This window comes from Amia ocellicauda, chromosome 10, assembly GCF_036373705.1.
Source record: "Amia ocellicauda isolate fAmiCal2 chromosome 10, fAmiCal2.hap1, whole genome shotgun sequence".
NCBI lineage: Eukaryota > Metazoa > Chordata > Actinopteri > Amiiformes > Amiidae > Amia > Amia ocellicauda.
Genome location: NC_089859.1, coordinates 30,320,227 through 30,338,671, shown reverse-complemented (window position 1 = coordinate 30,338,671; position 18,445 = coordinate 30,320,227). Strand labels below are relative to the sequence as shown.

At 37.8% G+C, this 18,445-nt stretch overlaps 1 protein-coding gene across 2 annotated transcripts in view; it reads left to right on the top strand.

Annotated features, from left to right (window-relative positions):
• dtnbp1a (dystrobrevin binding protein 1a) overlaps positions 1-18,096 on the top strand; it is a 97,353-nt gene extending 79,257 nt beyond the window's left edge. For both annotated transcript variants that reach the window (XM_066715876.1, XM_066715877.1), the window contains exons 8-10: positions 13,232-13,387; positions 17,248-17,391; positions 17,615-18,096. In XM_066715876.1, coding sequence (XP_066571973.1) covers positions 13,232-13,387; positions 17,248-17,391; positions 17,615-17,856 — 542 coding nt within the window. In that variant the 3' untranslated portion in view covers positions 17,857-18,096. The remainder of the gene's footprint in view (positions 1-13,231; positions 13,388-17,247; positions 17,392-17,614) is intronic.
• The last annotated feature ends 349 nt before the right edge of the window (positions 18,097-18,445 follow it).

Genomic DNA, 18,445 nt, shown 5'->3' with positions numbered 1-18,445 from the left:
AATGCAGTCAGGGCAAAATCATTAATTTCCTGTGATTCTGATTGTTTACATTTTTTCTCCCTAATTCCAGTGCTGTAGTGGTTTGTACAGCTTGGATACCAATCATTAGCTCTTTCTTCCACCTTATTTATCTTAGTTACAAGTAACAGGAAATATACAAAACTGTGAAACCCCTTTCCTTTTCTCCCAAAAAAAGGTGTAAACTCTGAATGCTGTTGATCTGTCTTTTTCTAGCAGAGGAAATTACTCCTTGATATGTCTTATCGATTAAGATGAGGGTAGCCATATGTATCCTGGAAAAGTATGTTTTCAGTCTGTGTAGTTTGTTGTGAGTGTCTATGAACTTTAAAATACAATTTTAATACATAAGACAAAACATACAATAAGACCAGCCCTCAGGTTTTTTTTTTATTATCCCCCTAATAGAACTCAGATACTGCAAGCATTAAGGTATTTCTTTTAAATGTGTATGTGTCCCTGATTTGTCTACTCCTTCACATAATCCAACCTGGCTGAAGTAGAATCGGGCATTTCAAAGGTATCCGCTTAAAGACGCCTGACTTCAGAATTATATAGTGCATTATTATGGTACAAACTGCAGCTTTTCAGACTGTGATTGTGATGCCGAAGTATGTCCTAATTATGCAAGTTAATTTTGCAGGATAAAGCAGTCAGTAGACATTAGAGATTAGAGTGTTGGAATGTTATTAATATTTTCATATAGATTCTTATGTTTACTCTTCTTGCACAGTCTCACAGAATAGTACAATTTAAAACAGTATTATTAAATATTATCACCTTGCACATTTTACACAGTATAGCTTTCTTAGTTCAATCTAAGCTGCTTCACAGTCTGTTAGATTGAGAACGCAGGTACCCTTTATCTCTGACACCCCATCACTGTTAAGACAGGATGGCAAACTATATGGTTATGAATGTGCTTAGATGCATTAGCCCCAAAAATAATTTTATTCAGCAGAGCACGTTTTCATTTTAAAAGTAATTAGCCATTTAATCAAACTGTACTGAGCTGTTTGAGTAACATGGGTCTACAACAATTAACTGAACAAAGCAAAACAAATAGTTATTTTTCTGTGTAGTAAGTGTAGCACTTTAAAGTCTATACTGGACAGTACCAGAACAGTGTGTTGCTTAGCAACACAATTAAATGTGCACTGAGAGGTGCAGTATAAATGCAGTTTTTGGGGTGAAATTGTATATCACATTTACTTTCAATAGCTTGTAATATATCTATCCACCCATCTATCCATCTGTCTATATGTATATGATCATTTCATTATTACAACTGTAGAAGTAAACAACTATGAAATTACAGTGATTGTTTTTAAGCCATACATGTGCAGTAACCACAGCTTCAGTATTTTGTCCAATTTGAGCTACTAGCAACATGCCACACACCTGCACTTTCACAACAAAGTGTCTACTTCAGGAGTCCCCAACCTTTTTTATAATGAGAGCTACTTTGTGTAATTTGGCCTCGATCCCGGGAGGTGATGCTGCTGCTGGTATTTTGTCAGCGGTCCCAGGGTGGGGGGTAGCTGACGTTATGATGTCATATTTGGCAGGGTATTTAGTTTGGTTTGTGTATACATGTGTTTTTTTACATAGGGAGAGCCAATAATAATAGTAATAAACAACTATAAAGGAATAATAATAATACAAAAAATGCATACAACAATTTTAAATGTATCAACTTAACATTAATTGTATAATGTGCACATTTTAAGGAAAATGGCTATTGGCAAGGAAAGTTGAAAGGGCTTTTCACTACACAGAAAATATGAAAACCGTGCCAAATCCTGGACCTCTTTGGAAGCTATTAGTGTAGTATTTTAAAAAATCCATATACAGATAAAGCGAAATCCAGTAAGCTAGTATAAAAACTCAAATTATTTTTGCCACTGACCTTTTGTACCACCTGAATTGTGAAAGCCAGAGTATTTTTAGAGAAACAGAAAGTATAGACTTAGACAAGGCTGGGAGATAGCAGTTATCGGTGCTGAGGCAATAAATCTTTACAATATTTATTCACCCTTAACATATGAATTGCAAATCGGATTATAAGGGCAAATCTGGTTTAATGCTACTTGGTGTAAGGATACAGAAACTTAATTAAGATTTTTAAATGCCTCAGAGTGGAAACTATCAATTAGGACTTCCTATAGCAGCTCGATATTGATCTGTCTACCAATCAATAGCATTTAATGACAATGTGTGTTGTGAATATGAAGATAATTAAATCTGTAGGTGTTTTTTATTATGAATGAATGTGAAATGTAGGCATACTAAGTACAATAGGTGCTTGCTGCTGAAATGAAAATTACTTTCTGAACCTCCTTTGTTTAGTGCAGCATTCACCAACTGAGTCCTTCATTACAGTTTTCTCACCCATCCACAACACACATACACACACACATTTAAATCTACAGCAGCCCAGGTCATGCCATGCAGGAGTGCACTGTGCCACTGTAGCGCAGGAGATGAGCACTACAAGATCATCTTTCATTTAAGCCCTTGAACAGCAAACCTGAGACACTAAATACAGCCAGTGAGATCTTTGAACATTGAACTGAAGTTGGTTTAATATTCCTCTGCTGAAGGGGGAGGACATTAAAATTCCTCACACACTTTTATATTCAGAGAGTGGGGGATAAAAGGAGAAGGCTACAGTGTTTCTGGGCAGCAGTGTATCTTTTAATATGAAGATGCAACAGAAACAAAACCCCTTCAATAATAAGAAATTAATAATTAACAAAACACACCATGTAGCTAGCAAATTCTGGGATATGTGCTGTATATTTACACATAACAAATCCAATGCTAATTTGTTTATTAGACCTCTTAAGCAGCATGGTTGTGAGTTCAGAAACCTTCCGTTAGTTGATGATTGGGTTGAACTTTTGGTGCACTGAAAATTATGTATGATTTTGAAGTTCAGGTTTATTTCAAACACTGCCAGAGCAAGTCTAGTTAGTCTTTTTATCTGTAATAAATATCTCAAGATGGAATTTTATCATTGGAAATTTGTTGTTAAAAGCTAACTGAGGGGGAAGGTTGTAATGCACTTCTATGTCTTCTATGATGCTGGACTCATGCAGAATATGGAGCCATTAGTTCCATCAGCGCATTAGTCTCGGGTCCCTTCACTTTTTGCCTGTGTAATTTCAAGGTTTTCTGCCATTATCTCGTATGATCCTGATCAATGCTTAATAGTCTACAGAATACTGCCTACCAAAACATCACCAGAATAATTAAACTCTTTTCCTGCTACTTTCACTTATACGCTTTTTCCACTGGCATATCCGACCTGAACTGGAACCAGGCTGGCGCGGCTCGGCACGTTACCCACTGTCAATATTATGGAGCCGACCCTGAACCAGGCTGTGAGGGGGCGGAGTTAACTGAACTCGTCATCACATAGCGTCAGTTTACCCTATTATTAAGTTGAAATACATAACAAATACTTAACAAACTACTACTGCAATTTAAATACTGTTACAAAATCATAGGAATGATCTTCACAAAGAGTTTAAATTTGTTACAGGTAGTTTCAAGCGATAGCCTTTCTTCATGTGTTAGATAAGTCCATCGTCCCATAACTTTTTTATGTTTCTCATTTTCTCAGTTCTGTTGATAGACATGTTAATTTATTTATAATAGTGAAAGCTGATCGCTTTTTAATTTCAAATTAAGCCATAGTTATATGGATTAATCCAAATGTGCAGGTTGCAACAAAGCTGTTGAAATAGGTAAGCTTGTGACGTCATTGACCTCAGCTGAGGTAGTGAACACCAGACCTGCATCAGGTTCCAACTTGGTTCAGGGTCGGGTCGGATGTGCCAATGGAAAAGGGGCATTAGTTGAGGCCGATTAGAACCTAAGGGGAGATGGCAGTGCCAGTTTTGTATTAATGTAGAATAGTGTCAATGCACGTGTGCAGGGAGCTGCTCCTAAGTGTAGAATCTCCTAATAATGAAGAATGTTGGAGCAGGTTTTTTTTTTTTTTTTTTTGCACTAACTTTCTATTTGTGTAAAAGAAAAAATTGAGTACATTTAAACCTGGGGCAGATTTTCTATTAGTGTATTACTTTTCTCTTGGCTGTATTCCATACTCTATGAAGCCTATTAGGCTCCATGCTGCAATGAACCAGACTCCAAAAATAGGACATAAATCTCCTGCTGTATGATTTCAAACAGATATGAAACTCTGAAAGCAGAGCAGCGCCGAGTCCAACTTTAACAAGCATTGTTCATCCCGGTGTTTTTACACTTTGGTCAACTTTGCATCATTATTCACACCCCACTGCACCCTGTCCTTTATTTCTGTTTCCTTGTTTCTGTCTCTCTGCCTTTTGTTTTCACTCTGACAAACTGTCTGCCTGTCTCTGCTAGATCAAAGTAACAGGCCCTCACATCAGTTCCTTGATGGATCTAAATCGCACTGCACCCGATGAGCTACGTGGTTAGGCCCAAAATTTCAGATTGGATTTATTTTCCCAGTGCTTATTCTACAATGGGCAGGAGATTACTAGACTTCGTTTCTCAGTGACACATCCTGCTACAACTGCATATTTCTTAAAGTTCATGGTGTTCGGCAAGAGATAAGATATTGATGTCTGCACAGAGTGGGCAGTTATTGCAGGGCCAATCATGAAGGGCCATTCTCTCATGATAGGTGAGGTCAAAATCAGTTTGGGCTCTATTCTGTCTGGTTCAATATCTCAATAATTAACTGGCAAGATTTTCCAGGAGTTTAGGTGACTGGAGTATAAGTAATTTTTTCATCTATATTCCATCCTTCACTTGTGGAACATATTGTAGAGATGAAATATTGAAAACATTTGTATTTAATATTGTGGAGAATGGAAAGAAAAGAAAACAACTCTTGGCAGTTATTGAAAGATAACTTTGCATTACTTGAGTTCAAAGATTGTCCAAACAGACATCATATGTAGAATCAATCTCATTTAAAGTGTTTGGGCCAATATGAAAATGTAAAATATAAATTGAGCTGTGACCAAATTAAAACTAGGATTCACCTGCCAACTGATTTTTTAAAATTCTGATGAGAACAGGGGATTCTTCCTTCAACCTAATGCAAATCCACTGTGTGATACTGTTGTATTCTGTAAGTGGTTTGTGGAATAGGTGCTATTATTGCTAAACTATTCCAGCAGATGATTGTATCTTAAAACTGCTGAGAGCACAAATGATAACATAAGATATTCTACTTTGTTAGGGACTGATTGTAGGCTAAAGATGTGATTTTCTGCTTTTAATAACATACTAGTAGTATGAAATTAGACAAATAACTATTGACAGATTTTCTTTTGTGGAGCTTGCTATTGGAATCAATCTTAGCCATTCCATCCTGCTGTCATAATTGTATTTTTAGTCATGGTTTGCAGAGAAAATATATTTTATAAAGAAACGGCATACATTCTTAAAAATGAAGCTCACTGGACTAAAACTTTGAGCTGCAAGTTATTTTGACCATACAGAGGACACATATGAGTTTGAATGCATCAGCTCTGTAATGTAAGAGGTTTTTGTATTATCTTTCCCCATGATCTTAAAGACTGCTGCTGCCTTATCTGCTCCTGTGGTATCTGTACTGCAACTTATAGATGAATCACAAGGAGTCACATTTATCCTTTACATAATCAATCATTCAATTTTTATTTGGTGTAGCGCCTCTTCGCAGAGTTGCCGCAGAGCGCTTTACAGATTAAAACAACACTGTAAGATTGTGATTAATACATAATGTAAAAGTAAACCATTAGGGACGGAGGAGACAAAAACAAAAAACTCCTGTAGGATGACAGACTGTTATAGGAGAAATTACATCTCTGGGGGTCCGCAGGCCCAGGCTTAATGGTTGCCTCCCCTCCAGGCACCGTAAGGTAAAAAAGCAGCAAAAAGATCAGAAAGTTCTTATATAGTGCCTCTGTCTGTAATTCTCCCTCGGGGATGGCTTGTCTGCACTTTGGGGGATGCCTCGCCATGTAATTTAAACATCATTCAGTGTTTTAAATCCACTCTGTTTGCTTTATGATTTGAAAACATGATTTCACACGACCAATAACATTTTTCAAGGAATCAGACAGTATGCTTCAAAACCTGCACCATTCATGATTTAAAAATGAACAAGCAATTACTTCTCAGAGGAACTTAGATGTGATTTCAGTCATGATGAGGTAAAATATACACCAACAATTTGGTTGCTAACTTGCTGGATTTATATTCAGAATATTTATTTATTTATATATAGGAGGGTTGGATATGTTGGTGTAGCCTGAAGTGAACATGAACACCGGAAAGAATTTCCCTGTGGAAATGTGCTTTTGTGTTTAACACATGCAGGGTAAAGCTGCTCACTGTGTAAGAAAAGGAAATGTGAAGACAGTCTAAAGGATGTTGCATTTTTTATTTATATCCAGCACAGGAGGGGAAGTGGTAGGTTAGGGTGTGACATACATATTTCTTATAGTGTATTTTTTGTTTGTTTATTTATTGTTTTACTTGTATTGAACATTAACCACAAAGCAGGAATGCAGGGCAAAATAACAAAAACAAACAACCATGAAAGTTGATTCACTTAGTACACTGATCCCCTGCACTACAAAGAAACCAAAAGTGGATTACTTGAATCTTTATTTTGCTGGCAGTGCATTTCCTCCATGATCAAGTGTGATGATGTTCGTAGGAAATTATCTTGTTTCTAAGGTAAGCACTTTGTATGAGCAAAGTGTTTTATTATCATTTCATTATCAAGCTGGAATAATTCGGCAGATTGTTTTAAATAATTGTGAAAATGTGCATTTATCGCTTGGGGGGTGTGGGGTGTTCATTGAACTTTTTTCATAAAATGTATGCAAGACTATTTTGAATATGGAAAAATGTATCTGTTCCTATAGTGTAAATATAATTTGCCCTTTTTGTTTGTTTGTTAAACTAACATTACCATATGGAAATTACACAAATGCCTCAAAAGGGTTGGAGAAAGTCATTGTCTGTATACACTGCAGTGTTTTGCATTTGTCCTTGTGGCATGTGTGAATATAGTTCCTCAGACATAAACACAAATCCTTATCCATCTATTACAATGATATCCTGGGGCTTCTGACAAAAGAAAGAAACAAGAATTAAACCAACTGAAGGAAAAGAAAAAATATACTTCTGTAAAAGCTGAATTTCTGACAGTGTGCCTGCAGGGTGGATCATGAGAGGTAGAAAGACACTTTTTTGCTTGAAAATATATATGAGCATATTCTGGGTAATGTATGAGTATCCTTTTGTAGCTCTGAAGACATCATTAATTTATTTACTGCATTATTAGAAACTGCATCAAGACAATATCTTGGAGAATGACTGGTGATAGTCCATTGTCAGATTTTCTCAATGTGACCATTTCTTTTGGCTCCAAGTTCTCTGAAAAAGTGTCCTGTAATGTTATTGTAATAAGTTGTAACACCACTGAAACAAGTTAAAGTACTCAAGGCAGGCTCCCTGAGTGCCCACACTTTCTCTGCTTCATCAGAAAGATAAGTGATGCACATAAAGGTAAAAAAGTTAGGGATTGCAGTGATCCTTGTTCTTAGCTCTGATGCTACAGTATCAAGTTGAATGCAGATGCAGTGATTGTGATGTAGTCTCCTCATTGTAATGGTTAATTTGTTAATCCGTGAAAAGGCAGAGGCCATGCCAGAGGCAGGATATGCAGATGTAAATGCGTAGTGCAGCTGTGTGGTGTGTCTTCCCCCCCCCCCCCCCACAAACACACACACACACACGGCAGACCTACCATGAGAAACAAAGACACTTCCTGTAGCACAGGCAAATGTGCTCTTCCTGCATCTGATAAACTGGGAGGTGTACAGGTCACAGCACAGGCTCACTTAGAGCAAGGGCAGACCCCTGGCACAGCCCCACTTTGACGGGCAGAAAAGGTAAGTGCTCTTCTTAAGAAGTAACCATTAGTTAATTCAGAGTTGCAGCAAAGTTGCAGTCTGTGGTTTTTGAAGTGCAGTTCACTAGCAAGACTGCATGTTACCTTCTGCATATGTATGTGTTTGTGTATAGTGGTGTCTACTTAGCTCACTTAAATTGTCTAATATTCTGTGACTACATTGTCTTAATTGATTGGATTCATCTAATTGCTTAGATTGTCCATATTTATTTAACAACCTGCAGTTCAGAGCAGTAAAGATGTTTTATGGTCTTATTAATGCAATACAGTAGGTGTTACATCTTTAACTGGTTAGCTGTGTTTTCTTTTACAGCATGGCACATGGTTTTTTCCAACATTGTACTGTCCTAGTTATGCTTTACCATGTTTCAGGTGCCATGCTAAACTCGCATGAATCGAATATTTGTTTCTTTAAAGGGTTTAAATGCTTATATAAATTGCTTAGTTTAGTATACAATAATTTAATTTTGTACAGTAACCAATGTTCTGTCACACCAGTCAAGTTAATAAGGAAATTTAAAAATGCATGAGACTGCGAATCTTCTTTTAAAATTAAGCAGTGAGCTGTCTATTTTTAAACTTTTATTTTCTTTGCAGTTGGCTGCCCTTTAGAGCAGTAATGCCCAAAATTTAAATATGATGCCTATCAGAAATAAAACAAAAATACAGTAACATTTCTAATTTTTCTAACCACAGTGGTCAGCCACTGGATGTTACCATGCATGTCAACACATTTTTCATATTTTCTTCTTTATTTTTGGAACACTAGACAAACAGCTTGATTGAAATGTTAATCACTGATTTAACCAAAACCATCTTGCTTGAATTGCTTTACTTTATTCTCAAAATGACAAGTGATTAGTACTTCTAGTACAGTGTAAATGACATCGCTCAACACATTTTATACTTTGTCTGCACAGGACACATCAAGTTAGAGATAAGAGCAATCGAATGCTTCAAGATAAGAAGGAATAAAATAATGTTTCCCCTTGAAAACTCTCAGTAGTAAAAGATCAAGCTGCAAATGAGTGTTACATCTTTACATGTATTTAATTTACATATATTATTTCCTCTCGAAGCAAACCTAGCCTTTTATCACAAGCGGTTTCAAATCTACACTTTGACAAACGGACAGTGTATATTTTGCAGTTTCCTGCAGAGAAAGTTTTCTTTGAACATTTTCAATTGAGTGCAGATGTGTTAATGAGCACTTGGACACCTCTGCACCATTAACAATATATATTGTATAGCTACAAGGAGGTGATCCTTTCTGTATTGTTGTTTTAAAATATATTTTTTGGTTATAAAATGATCATTGCATTGCTAAAGAGAGTGACACACTTCACTTCACTTGTTCACTGGAGTGCCAGGGGACACAGCTGATGTAAATAGGTGTCAGTGTCTATACCAGGGACACGTGTGCTTTCATTTTATTAATTTCAAAGTGCAGGGAAGCGTTACAGATTCCAGCAATGCATGATTTTATTCCGATTGGGGAATACTTTCACATTTCTGATATCTTGACAATTACCATAGATATCTGTTCTTACCTCAGCTCTTTATAGTGTGCCGTCTGTTATATCGATGCTGTTGTACCTAACTGTTGTCTACTGATTCGGGTCTATGCAAATGCATTGAGGAGACACTCTGCATGTAGGTAATGGAAGCCCATGGGACGTGTTAAACACTGCTCTGGAGACTGCTTCCTCTATACTGTGGACACGTGTCTGCTTTCCTGTTGTATATACTGTGACTAGCTGGGCTTGGAGGAAGAGAAGATCAAATCCGTTCTGGCATATTTATCTGCGAGGACAACAAGAGATGCGCTGTGTAGCCGTCCGCTATGATGAAAGCCAGTGTCAGCCTCCCTTAGGACCCTAGAAACCTTTAACTAATTCTAAAATGAACACACAAAAAAAAAGCTTCCCTCAGGTCCCAAACCTAATATAGCAGTCAAAGTCTGCCCCTGGCTCTTCATCCACAGGAAGATTATTTCTCTCTCCCAGACATTCGATACGAGAGAATAATAGTATGAGACCAGGGGGTCTCAGTAGGAATATTGTTCTGTTAGTTAATAAATCTCCTCCCCATTCCTAAAGATGTACAACTTTTTGTACTGTTATACACAGTTTCTGTTTACATCCATTATGAGCTGTGGGGGTGTCAGTTTTATATTAGAGTGTGCGTGTATAATTATTATTCCTGACTTGTGCCAATTTCAATAAGATGCAGATGATGTAGCGGTCCTAATAATCTCAAGCATCAGATAATTTATCTTGCTTCTTAACAAAATATTCACTGTACAATCCAGTTTCTCATTTTTAAAACATACGGTTATAATCTAGAATAGGGTTTAATGTAGGATTTACTTGAAAATTAATTGTTGATTTCCTTCTGTTTTCAGATAAAACTACACAGAAACAGATATATACATGCATACATATCTGATTTTAATGGCTATAGTAATGTTTTGTTTTGCATTAATTTTTAAACATAGAATAATATATTCCTAATTGGTATTTCTAAAAATTGCAGAGCAAATTGCATTCACAAATGTTAACTGCATTCAGTATCTACCATTATGTGATTCAGTTACCCTTTAGACATGCAGATGAAGCAAATCCTGTTAAGCGAATTGAATTATCTCTTCATATGTTTCTGAATCATTTATGTATGTATGTATTTATTTACTATAAAGATCTCCAGGATTCATTTATCCCTGTAACCCATGTAAAATAAAGAACAAGACATCTTCTTAGAAGGAGCATTGGCTTTGATGAAATCTGTCTTCAGCTAGCAAGAAATCAAAATGAATTTAAGTGTGTGGCCAAGCACATAGGCAAACTATCCCTCCCCAGGCACTTTTGCTGAATCTGTTAGTCTTTTTGAAAGACAGAATGGAGAGAGCAGAATGAACAGGAAAACAGTACTGCAGTAACATCATTTTAAAGACTGTAAACCAGTGTTTGGCCCAGTGTCAGGTCTCATAAAATCTTAATGCTGCCACAAGCCTTTCATTTTTGATGTACCTTGATACATCAGAACGATAAACTATCAGAGGGCATTTCAGTGAGTAAAATAACAAATATTATAGCCTTTCTTGTAATGCAAGGGTATGGACATTTTAAATATGATCTTTCATTAATTGCATTTTCAGTACAACTGCATCTTAAAGTGACTCATTCCTAATTTTGTTTTGCCATGAATACCCAACTAATTAGTAAAGTATGTACTGGGAAATCAGATTATTACATGCTGCTTCCAAACTTTACCTTATTTTAGAATATTAATGGCAACAGATGCACTAAGTCTACTCCTCAGAGACTGATTCCTAAAAGCGATGTGTTGATATTTAAGAATCCAAAGATGTTCAATAATGCATTACTATTTATATATAGACTGTAGGGTGCAGAATTGTTGGGTCTCTTTTTCTTTGTCTCTGGATTACTAGTATATGTTATGTGCCTGATCAGATACCCAACTCCTTTAAAAATACATGATAGACACTGGTGAAAAAGCTATACATCTTCTTTTTTTTTCATCCCAAACATTTAGTCTGTAGTATGTGTGCTATGTGATAGAAGCAGTCCACAACCTTGGCTTAACTTCAGCAGAATTGTGTATTATTTAGTGTATATTACCGCTGAATCCGTGCCTTAATCCTGCCAATATTGGCATGAATAAAATACATTTTATTTATAAAGCACTTTTCAAGGAACTCAAAGCACTGTACAATCAAATTTAAAACAAACCTAAATAAGTACAACTAAATAACAACTTTAATATACATACATAAGAGTATAGCAATACAGTAGCTAAAACGTGTAGCCTAATTAGTTAAAATGGAGTTCATGAAAAAGCTTTAAAAGATGCGTCTAGACTTAAAAATGCTTATCTATTCTGAATCTCTGACACACATTGTTAGCATGTATTTTTACATGACATAACATGAATTTTTTTGCGACACAGATGTACATTTATATTCCTTTAGAACAGTAAAGCATATTAGTTTAAGAGGGCAAGCAATCATTTTATTATAAATACACAGGCCCTGTCATTTGTAATGTTTCCTGCATTGCAACTACACTAAATGCGACAGACTGTGACATTAATTCAGAGTAATGGAGCCAAGTGCGGGGTTCTGGCTAATGCTGTCACTTGACTGCTCTGGCAAGTTATTTCAGAATTACACCTTATCACACAGATTAACTAAAGACCAAATATAAATCTTTATTCCTCTACTAATAGGCCTCATTTTACAGGGCTGGTATGATTTTTAAATTCTGTTAAAAAGGAGTTTTCAGGAGATGGCAGAAAGCACTTAGTATAGATCCTGGCTCCCGCACAGTGCAGTGGGGAATAGTTGTTTGGGATGCTGGGAGACGGTCACACAGCTTTGGGTGAAAGATGAGCCTCCCATTATTTCCAAATGGAGAAGAGTTTCAAATGATTTTCTTGTGGAAGGGTGGCTAGTGTCAACTTTCTCCTTTGCCATCACCACACACACTTGCTAATTCAAAAGCACCTCGGGGCAGAGATGAGGAAAGCGAGGCCACGGAGCAGCTGTACCCTGCTCAACACAGCACTGCTGGCAGCGGACTACAGCTCAGCTCCCCTCACTCTTGTCACTCTGTCGAAACAGATGAGAGCTGTCGATCAGTCACACAGCTCATCGGTCAATAAATAAGAGCACTACATTTCTTTTATACCAGGTTTGCAGTGGAATTCATTCAAATGGAGACATTCTCTTCATCTCATTCCTGTATCATGTTTAATGCATATAAGATGCTCATCAGTTTTAGCTGTAGCAGTGTGTGGGTTGGTCAGCCCGCTCACTGCTTAGAATAAAGCACTGGCATAATCCTTTCTTATAAATTGATGTTGGCTAAGCTCCCATTGGACCTTGCTAATCTAATGACAGGGTGTATTCTGTGGTGTCCATCACTGAATTACTAACATATATCTGTTCTAGTGAATATAGCTTAGTACAGAGTGAGTGAAGGCTTCCTGCCTTTTGATACATTTCCCATTGCAAGAGACAGTAAGGCCATTTGTAAGCCCGGTTTAAATGCATGGTCCTGTTTGTCTTACTACTACTACTACTACTACTGTGTTACTACACTCAACCTTGCGCTTTTAAGCCCATTAGCAGACCATGCTTAGCTGGTATCCAGTGGTTAATTCTTCTCTATGTTGATCCTGCGTATCGCACTGAATGTTCCCCTGTGTGTTGTATTGCAGCGGACCTGGATTCAGAGCATGCCCAGAAGGTGTTAGACATGGAGCATGCTCAGCAGATGAAGCTGAAGGAGCGGCAGAAATTCTTCGAAGAGGCCTTTCAGCAAGACATGGAGCAGTATTTATCCACTGGCTACCTACAGATTGCAGAGAGGAGAGGTGAGCTGGAGACTCTGAACACACACATCTGCTTTAGATAGTCACTCCAATGGCTGTGATTTCTGCCCATAGACGAGTCATGAGCAATTCTGTTTCTCAAGGGCTAAAATAAAATCAGAAATTCAGCAAATGCTCAAGTCCTTAAAACATATAAATAAAACATCAAATTCACCAGTAAAATAATAATAATTATTATTATTATTTATTATTAATAATAATAATAACGTAATTGTAAAATGGCAGTTAAAAGACAATGTGAGAACCTTTGAGTTGCGGTCTTAACCTTTTGTTCTACAATTTATGATTTTTCAATTTTGCAACTTTCAGTGAGTCTCATAAGGGTATATCATACAACAGGCAAGTCTCATAAGGATAAGCCATGCAATAGGCAAAAAACAGATACAACAGTGTAAAAGATTGTAGATACACAAATTTGTGCAGTTTATTTTTGGTACTATATTTGTACATATATCTCTGCATTCGAAGTGCTTAGGGCTAGCCCGTTTATTTTACATGCTTTTAATATTCCCCAGTCTGTCTGAAGCAGTAACAGCTAAATCACCAGTTTCCTTTGCATTGAGGTTATGAGGCGTGCACACAGTCTGTTATTTCGATCTTTAATTTACTTTCTACAGATTGTTCGTATCTGTATTACGGTGCAGAACTATTGCACTACTACTGTATCTTTCAGTTACAGTTCAGCGGTCTTGCTTTTGCTGTTACTGGTCTGGTGACAGAAATTGTGATGAGATTAAGATTGTGTTTACAGCAGTATTTAGGAAGTCAGACTTTCTGTAGTTCACTGGTAATGTCAAAGTCCAGAGATAATTTGTATCAGTTCCACTTCACTTCTCACTGGCTATTACCTTCAAATTAATCAGTAATCCCGTATTGTGATGATTACAGTATTTTAAAACGAAAATAATAATATGTCTAAAAACTAGTTTATTGTAAACGATCACTAACTGCAAATATCATGATTTTTAAATGCATTATGGGTAAAACGGCACATTCATGCATTTAATATGAAAAGAAGAAGGTAGCACATAGACCCAGCAGATTAAATAAATATGTTGTTTGCTGTTCATCTGCACAATGTCGGTGGAAGCATGCATCCCCTTTAGTACTACAGGATTTTAGCCCATCATGCGATTACATTTGGGAAGACGACTGTTGGCAGGGACTCATGTTTTAAGAGAATGACCCTGAACACTCTTCCTGGTTACTTGTGTCTCTTAGGTCATAAAGGGTTAAAAGGACGATTTTCTTTGGTCGATTGCAGAGCATGGGTAATTCTTTAGAGTGTAGCCTTTTGAATAGATTATCTAAACAGATACTGTGAAGAATCCGAGGTAATCATGCAGCATTGCGCTGAATGCGTCTGATGAACCAGAAACACTTCTCCTTGCCCAAAAAGGCCATTTGGTGATGTCTGGACACAACCTCTCAACTCTACCTAATGCTAATCACAAGAATCAAAACCTCCCCTCCATGTCTGTCCCCGCCCTTGCTCCATGTTGTAATACAGCAGTATGTAGGATGTATGGTTAGTAATGTTGCACTTTGTTTTGACCCTGTACATCTCCCCTCTGTGCATGAAATAAAAATAACCTTTAAGGACAGCCAACTCCACCCAGGGTCAATAGGGGAATTGACTGTGGGTCTAACAAGCAGAAACCATGAACAGGTAAGTAGGAAATTAACTGTAGTGTCATTAATGATCTACAGTATAGCAAATACACTGTAGTATCCTTAATGATCTACTCTCCTGCTGTATGTACAAATCATTTTCAAAGATTCAAGATAATTGGATTATTTAAAAAGAAAGAAACCAAAAAAAAACAATAAAAACTCATCTGCTTCATAGCCGAAAGTCCGTCCTGATGTGAAAGCGTCTTTTGTTGTTCATGTATTGATTTGCCGAGTGCAGTTTGTCTGACTTTCTTTCAGTGTGGTGGTTTGTAAACGAATACCAATGATTCAGATTGACTTGTCTGGGTGGGGTTCTCTTATTGGACTAATGTGGGACTTGATTGAGAATTTGGCGTACATTGCATAGATTTCAGATTAATGTTTGTTTGTTTTTGATTTAAATAGAACAAAAAAAATCCCAATGGAATAACCTTAATGAGACATCTTTTAATTTAAGTTTCATAATCATGTATATATTTTTATTGGAAAATCTACACCATTTTTCTGGATTTCCCCATTAGGTTATTGGGTTAAAGGTGACTCTTGTAATGCCATTTCCCTAAAGGGGAGCAGGAGGCATTATCATTGGGGATGGCCATAGTCCCTGGTGTGCTGCAGAACTGGAAGCAGTCTTCCATCACTCTCGAGCCAAGTCGCCTGAAGCGGTTTTGTTTAGCCTCTCCCAGACGTTCAATGGGAATGATTGGCGCGCTGTGCCCATTCTGTCTATTCAGCTCATGAATATTGACATGAATATCACTGGAGTCTAGAAGGACTGCATAAACACTGCTCAACTACAAATGCATGCAATGCTATCAAAATCACATTCGATCGTTGAATATTCTGTTTGGAAACAACATCGGATGTCTCACAGTTCAACACGACCGGTGTTTATCTTGTGGTGAATTGTTCGCTATCATCCTGTTTGGTTTTTGTTTGAACAATTGACGCACATGAGACACTCAAAAGGCTGTGAGAGGTTCATGTTTGATGTGCCCTGTGTGTTGTTACTGTGTCTTATTGATCAGGGGGGTGGGGGGTGCGGGGTGTGGGTGAACGATGCCTGAGCTGTCTTTGGACGTGTTAAATTGACAGTTCATTTCTCTCTTTATTGCGCTTCACTGTGCTGCCCTGCTTTCACAATACTTGAGGTATGGTAGCAGTGTATCAAAAAAGATTCCATTAAAAAAATCCAAATGTACAGATTGCTATGAGTCACGGTCCTGAACTATGTGCAAGAAAGCAGAGCTGTTCTGAAACGCTATCCTCTGTAATTGATTCCCACATCAGTTGTGACATTGGCTTAATGAGGGTCCCTGACTGCTTATAAAATAGTGAGCTGTCTCAACTGAGCTGTGCATTGTACAAGATAACTTTAACAAATGTTGACTTTTTGCAGCTCGCAGTCCAGAATAGATAGTTTAAGACATCTAGGTTAAATCTTGGAAAATACTGATTACTTTTGCACTAATTTGATTGTACACTAACAACCCAGAGAATGCTGTTGTACGTTACTGTTATTTTTTGCTTAATTTCTTTGAAGGGCTTTACAGTGTGTATGAGAAACTATTTTGCATGGTACATAAAGACTATATAAATATGTATGAATGACTAGGATTGTTAGGATTGTAAGGAGATGTTTCCAGGAGCAAAAGTAAATCAACTCACATGACATTGAACACAGACTTGAGCTCAGGTTTAACTCGCATCACATAATTAAACTCTCTGGAGGTGAGAGGCCAAGACCTGGTGTACTGCGACTGCCCTGACAGATATTGCAAGCAGATGCCTAATGGGATGTGTGCACAGATCTTTGGTTATTTGCTTATTGTTTTATTGGTGTGGCGGTGAATACCTTTTGACTACAAATTTGCTGTATAAGCAAACTTTGTGTGCAGATGAGATTCTATACGATTCAACAGCAGTCTGTCTTGGCTGAAAATAGTAACTAGCTGGTCACTTTCCTTGATCATTTCTAACACATTTAAAGATTACGAGATAGCCCATCCCAATCCACACGGGCCAAATCAATCGTGTAAAGAGTGCAGATCTTCCATACTCTGAATAGTACGAGGTCCTCTTCCTGGATTCACACCCTTTGCTGCTGAAGCGCACGTACACAGTGAGCAGTCCTAATTGCCATGTTGTCATTCTGCTGTTGCCAACAGAGCCAATAGGGAGCATGTCGTCGATGGAGGTGAATGTCGATATGCTGGAGCAGATGGACTTAATGGATATGTCTGACCAAGAGGCTCTGGACGTCTTCTTAAACTCAGGGGGAGAAGATAACAGCGTGGCTTCACCGATGCTGGGTATGACACTGCAACCACTAGATCACACTGTCTGTGTACAGTTGCCTCCAATTTACACCTGCATTAACTGTTACATTTTAGCAAGGGTATGAATAGACGTGTGTGTCAAGTGACATATTCATATGCCATGTAAAGGGTTGACCGATAGGAATTGAATTGAATGACACCCTCAGTATTGCAAATGCCCATTACCTGAGCGCCATTTTGCTTACCCTTGGTCCAGGGCCAGAGATGGATTCGTATCCCACTGAGATCACACTGCAGGTTCCCAGCCAGGCGGAGCTGCGACACAAGCTCTCCTCACTCTCATCCACCTGCACGGACTCGGCCAGCCAGGAGGGGAGCGACTCACCCATCGTGCAGTCGGACGAGGAGGAGGTGCAGGCTGACACCACGCTGGCCGTGCTGCAGGACCACCAGCTCCTCAAAGAGAACTCTGATGACAGCGATTCGCAGGCCGCGTAGACGCTCTTTCTCACAGACGACAACGAAAAGAACAAAAATAAACAAAACCCAACCTTGACTTCTATTAAGGTGTATTGAAATGTGCTTGGAGTGAAAAGAACTCCATCAAATCGTTTTTTTTTTTTTTAATTATTATTTTTTTAAACTCCCATGTCCTGTATCTAACTCTTCAGTGCTGTGCTGAAACACCCCAAAACAAAATCTAAAACAATAAAAAAAAACTATTTTTTTTTTTTCAAATTGTTCTTTTATGTATACCGAACCACTCACTTGTATCCAGGCTGTCTTCTATCGGAAAGCAACTCCAGTCAAACTGATTTTAGGGCCAGTACTACACTTGGGAGATGGGAGCAACCATCTACATCAAACTTTCAAAATAACAGGAAATGGAGGCTTAATCACTTTGACTTTGTGTAATTAACTTTTTAATGTACTTACTTAAAAAACTCCTGTTATCCAATGTGCTCTGATCTTAACCTTTAAAACACTATACCATGCAAAGGGGCAACAAAGTACAAATGCAAACCATGTGTTAGCCATGTGTGTCGATATCCCCGTTCAGCCACTCACATCAGCACGCATCTCACGC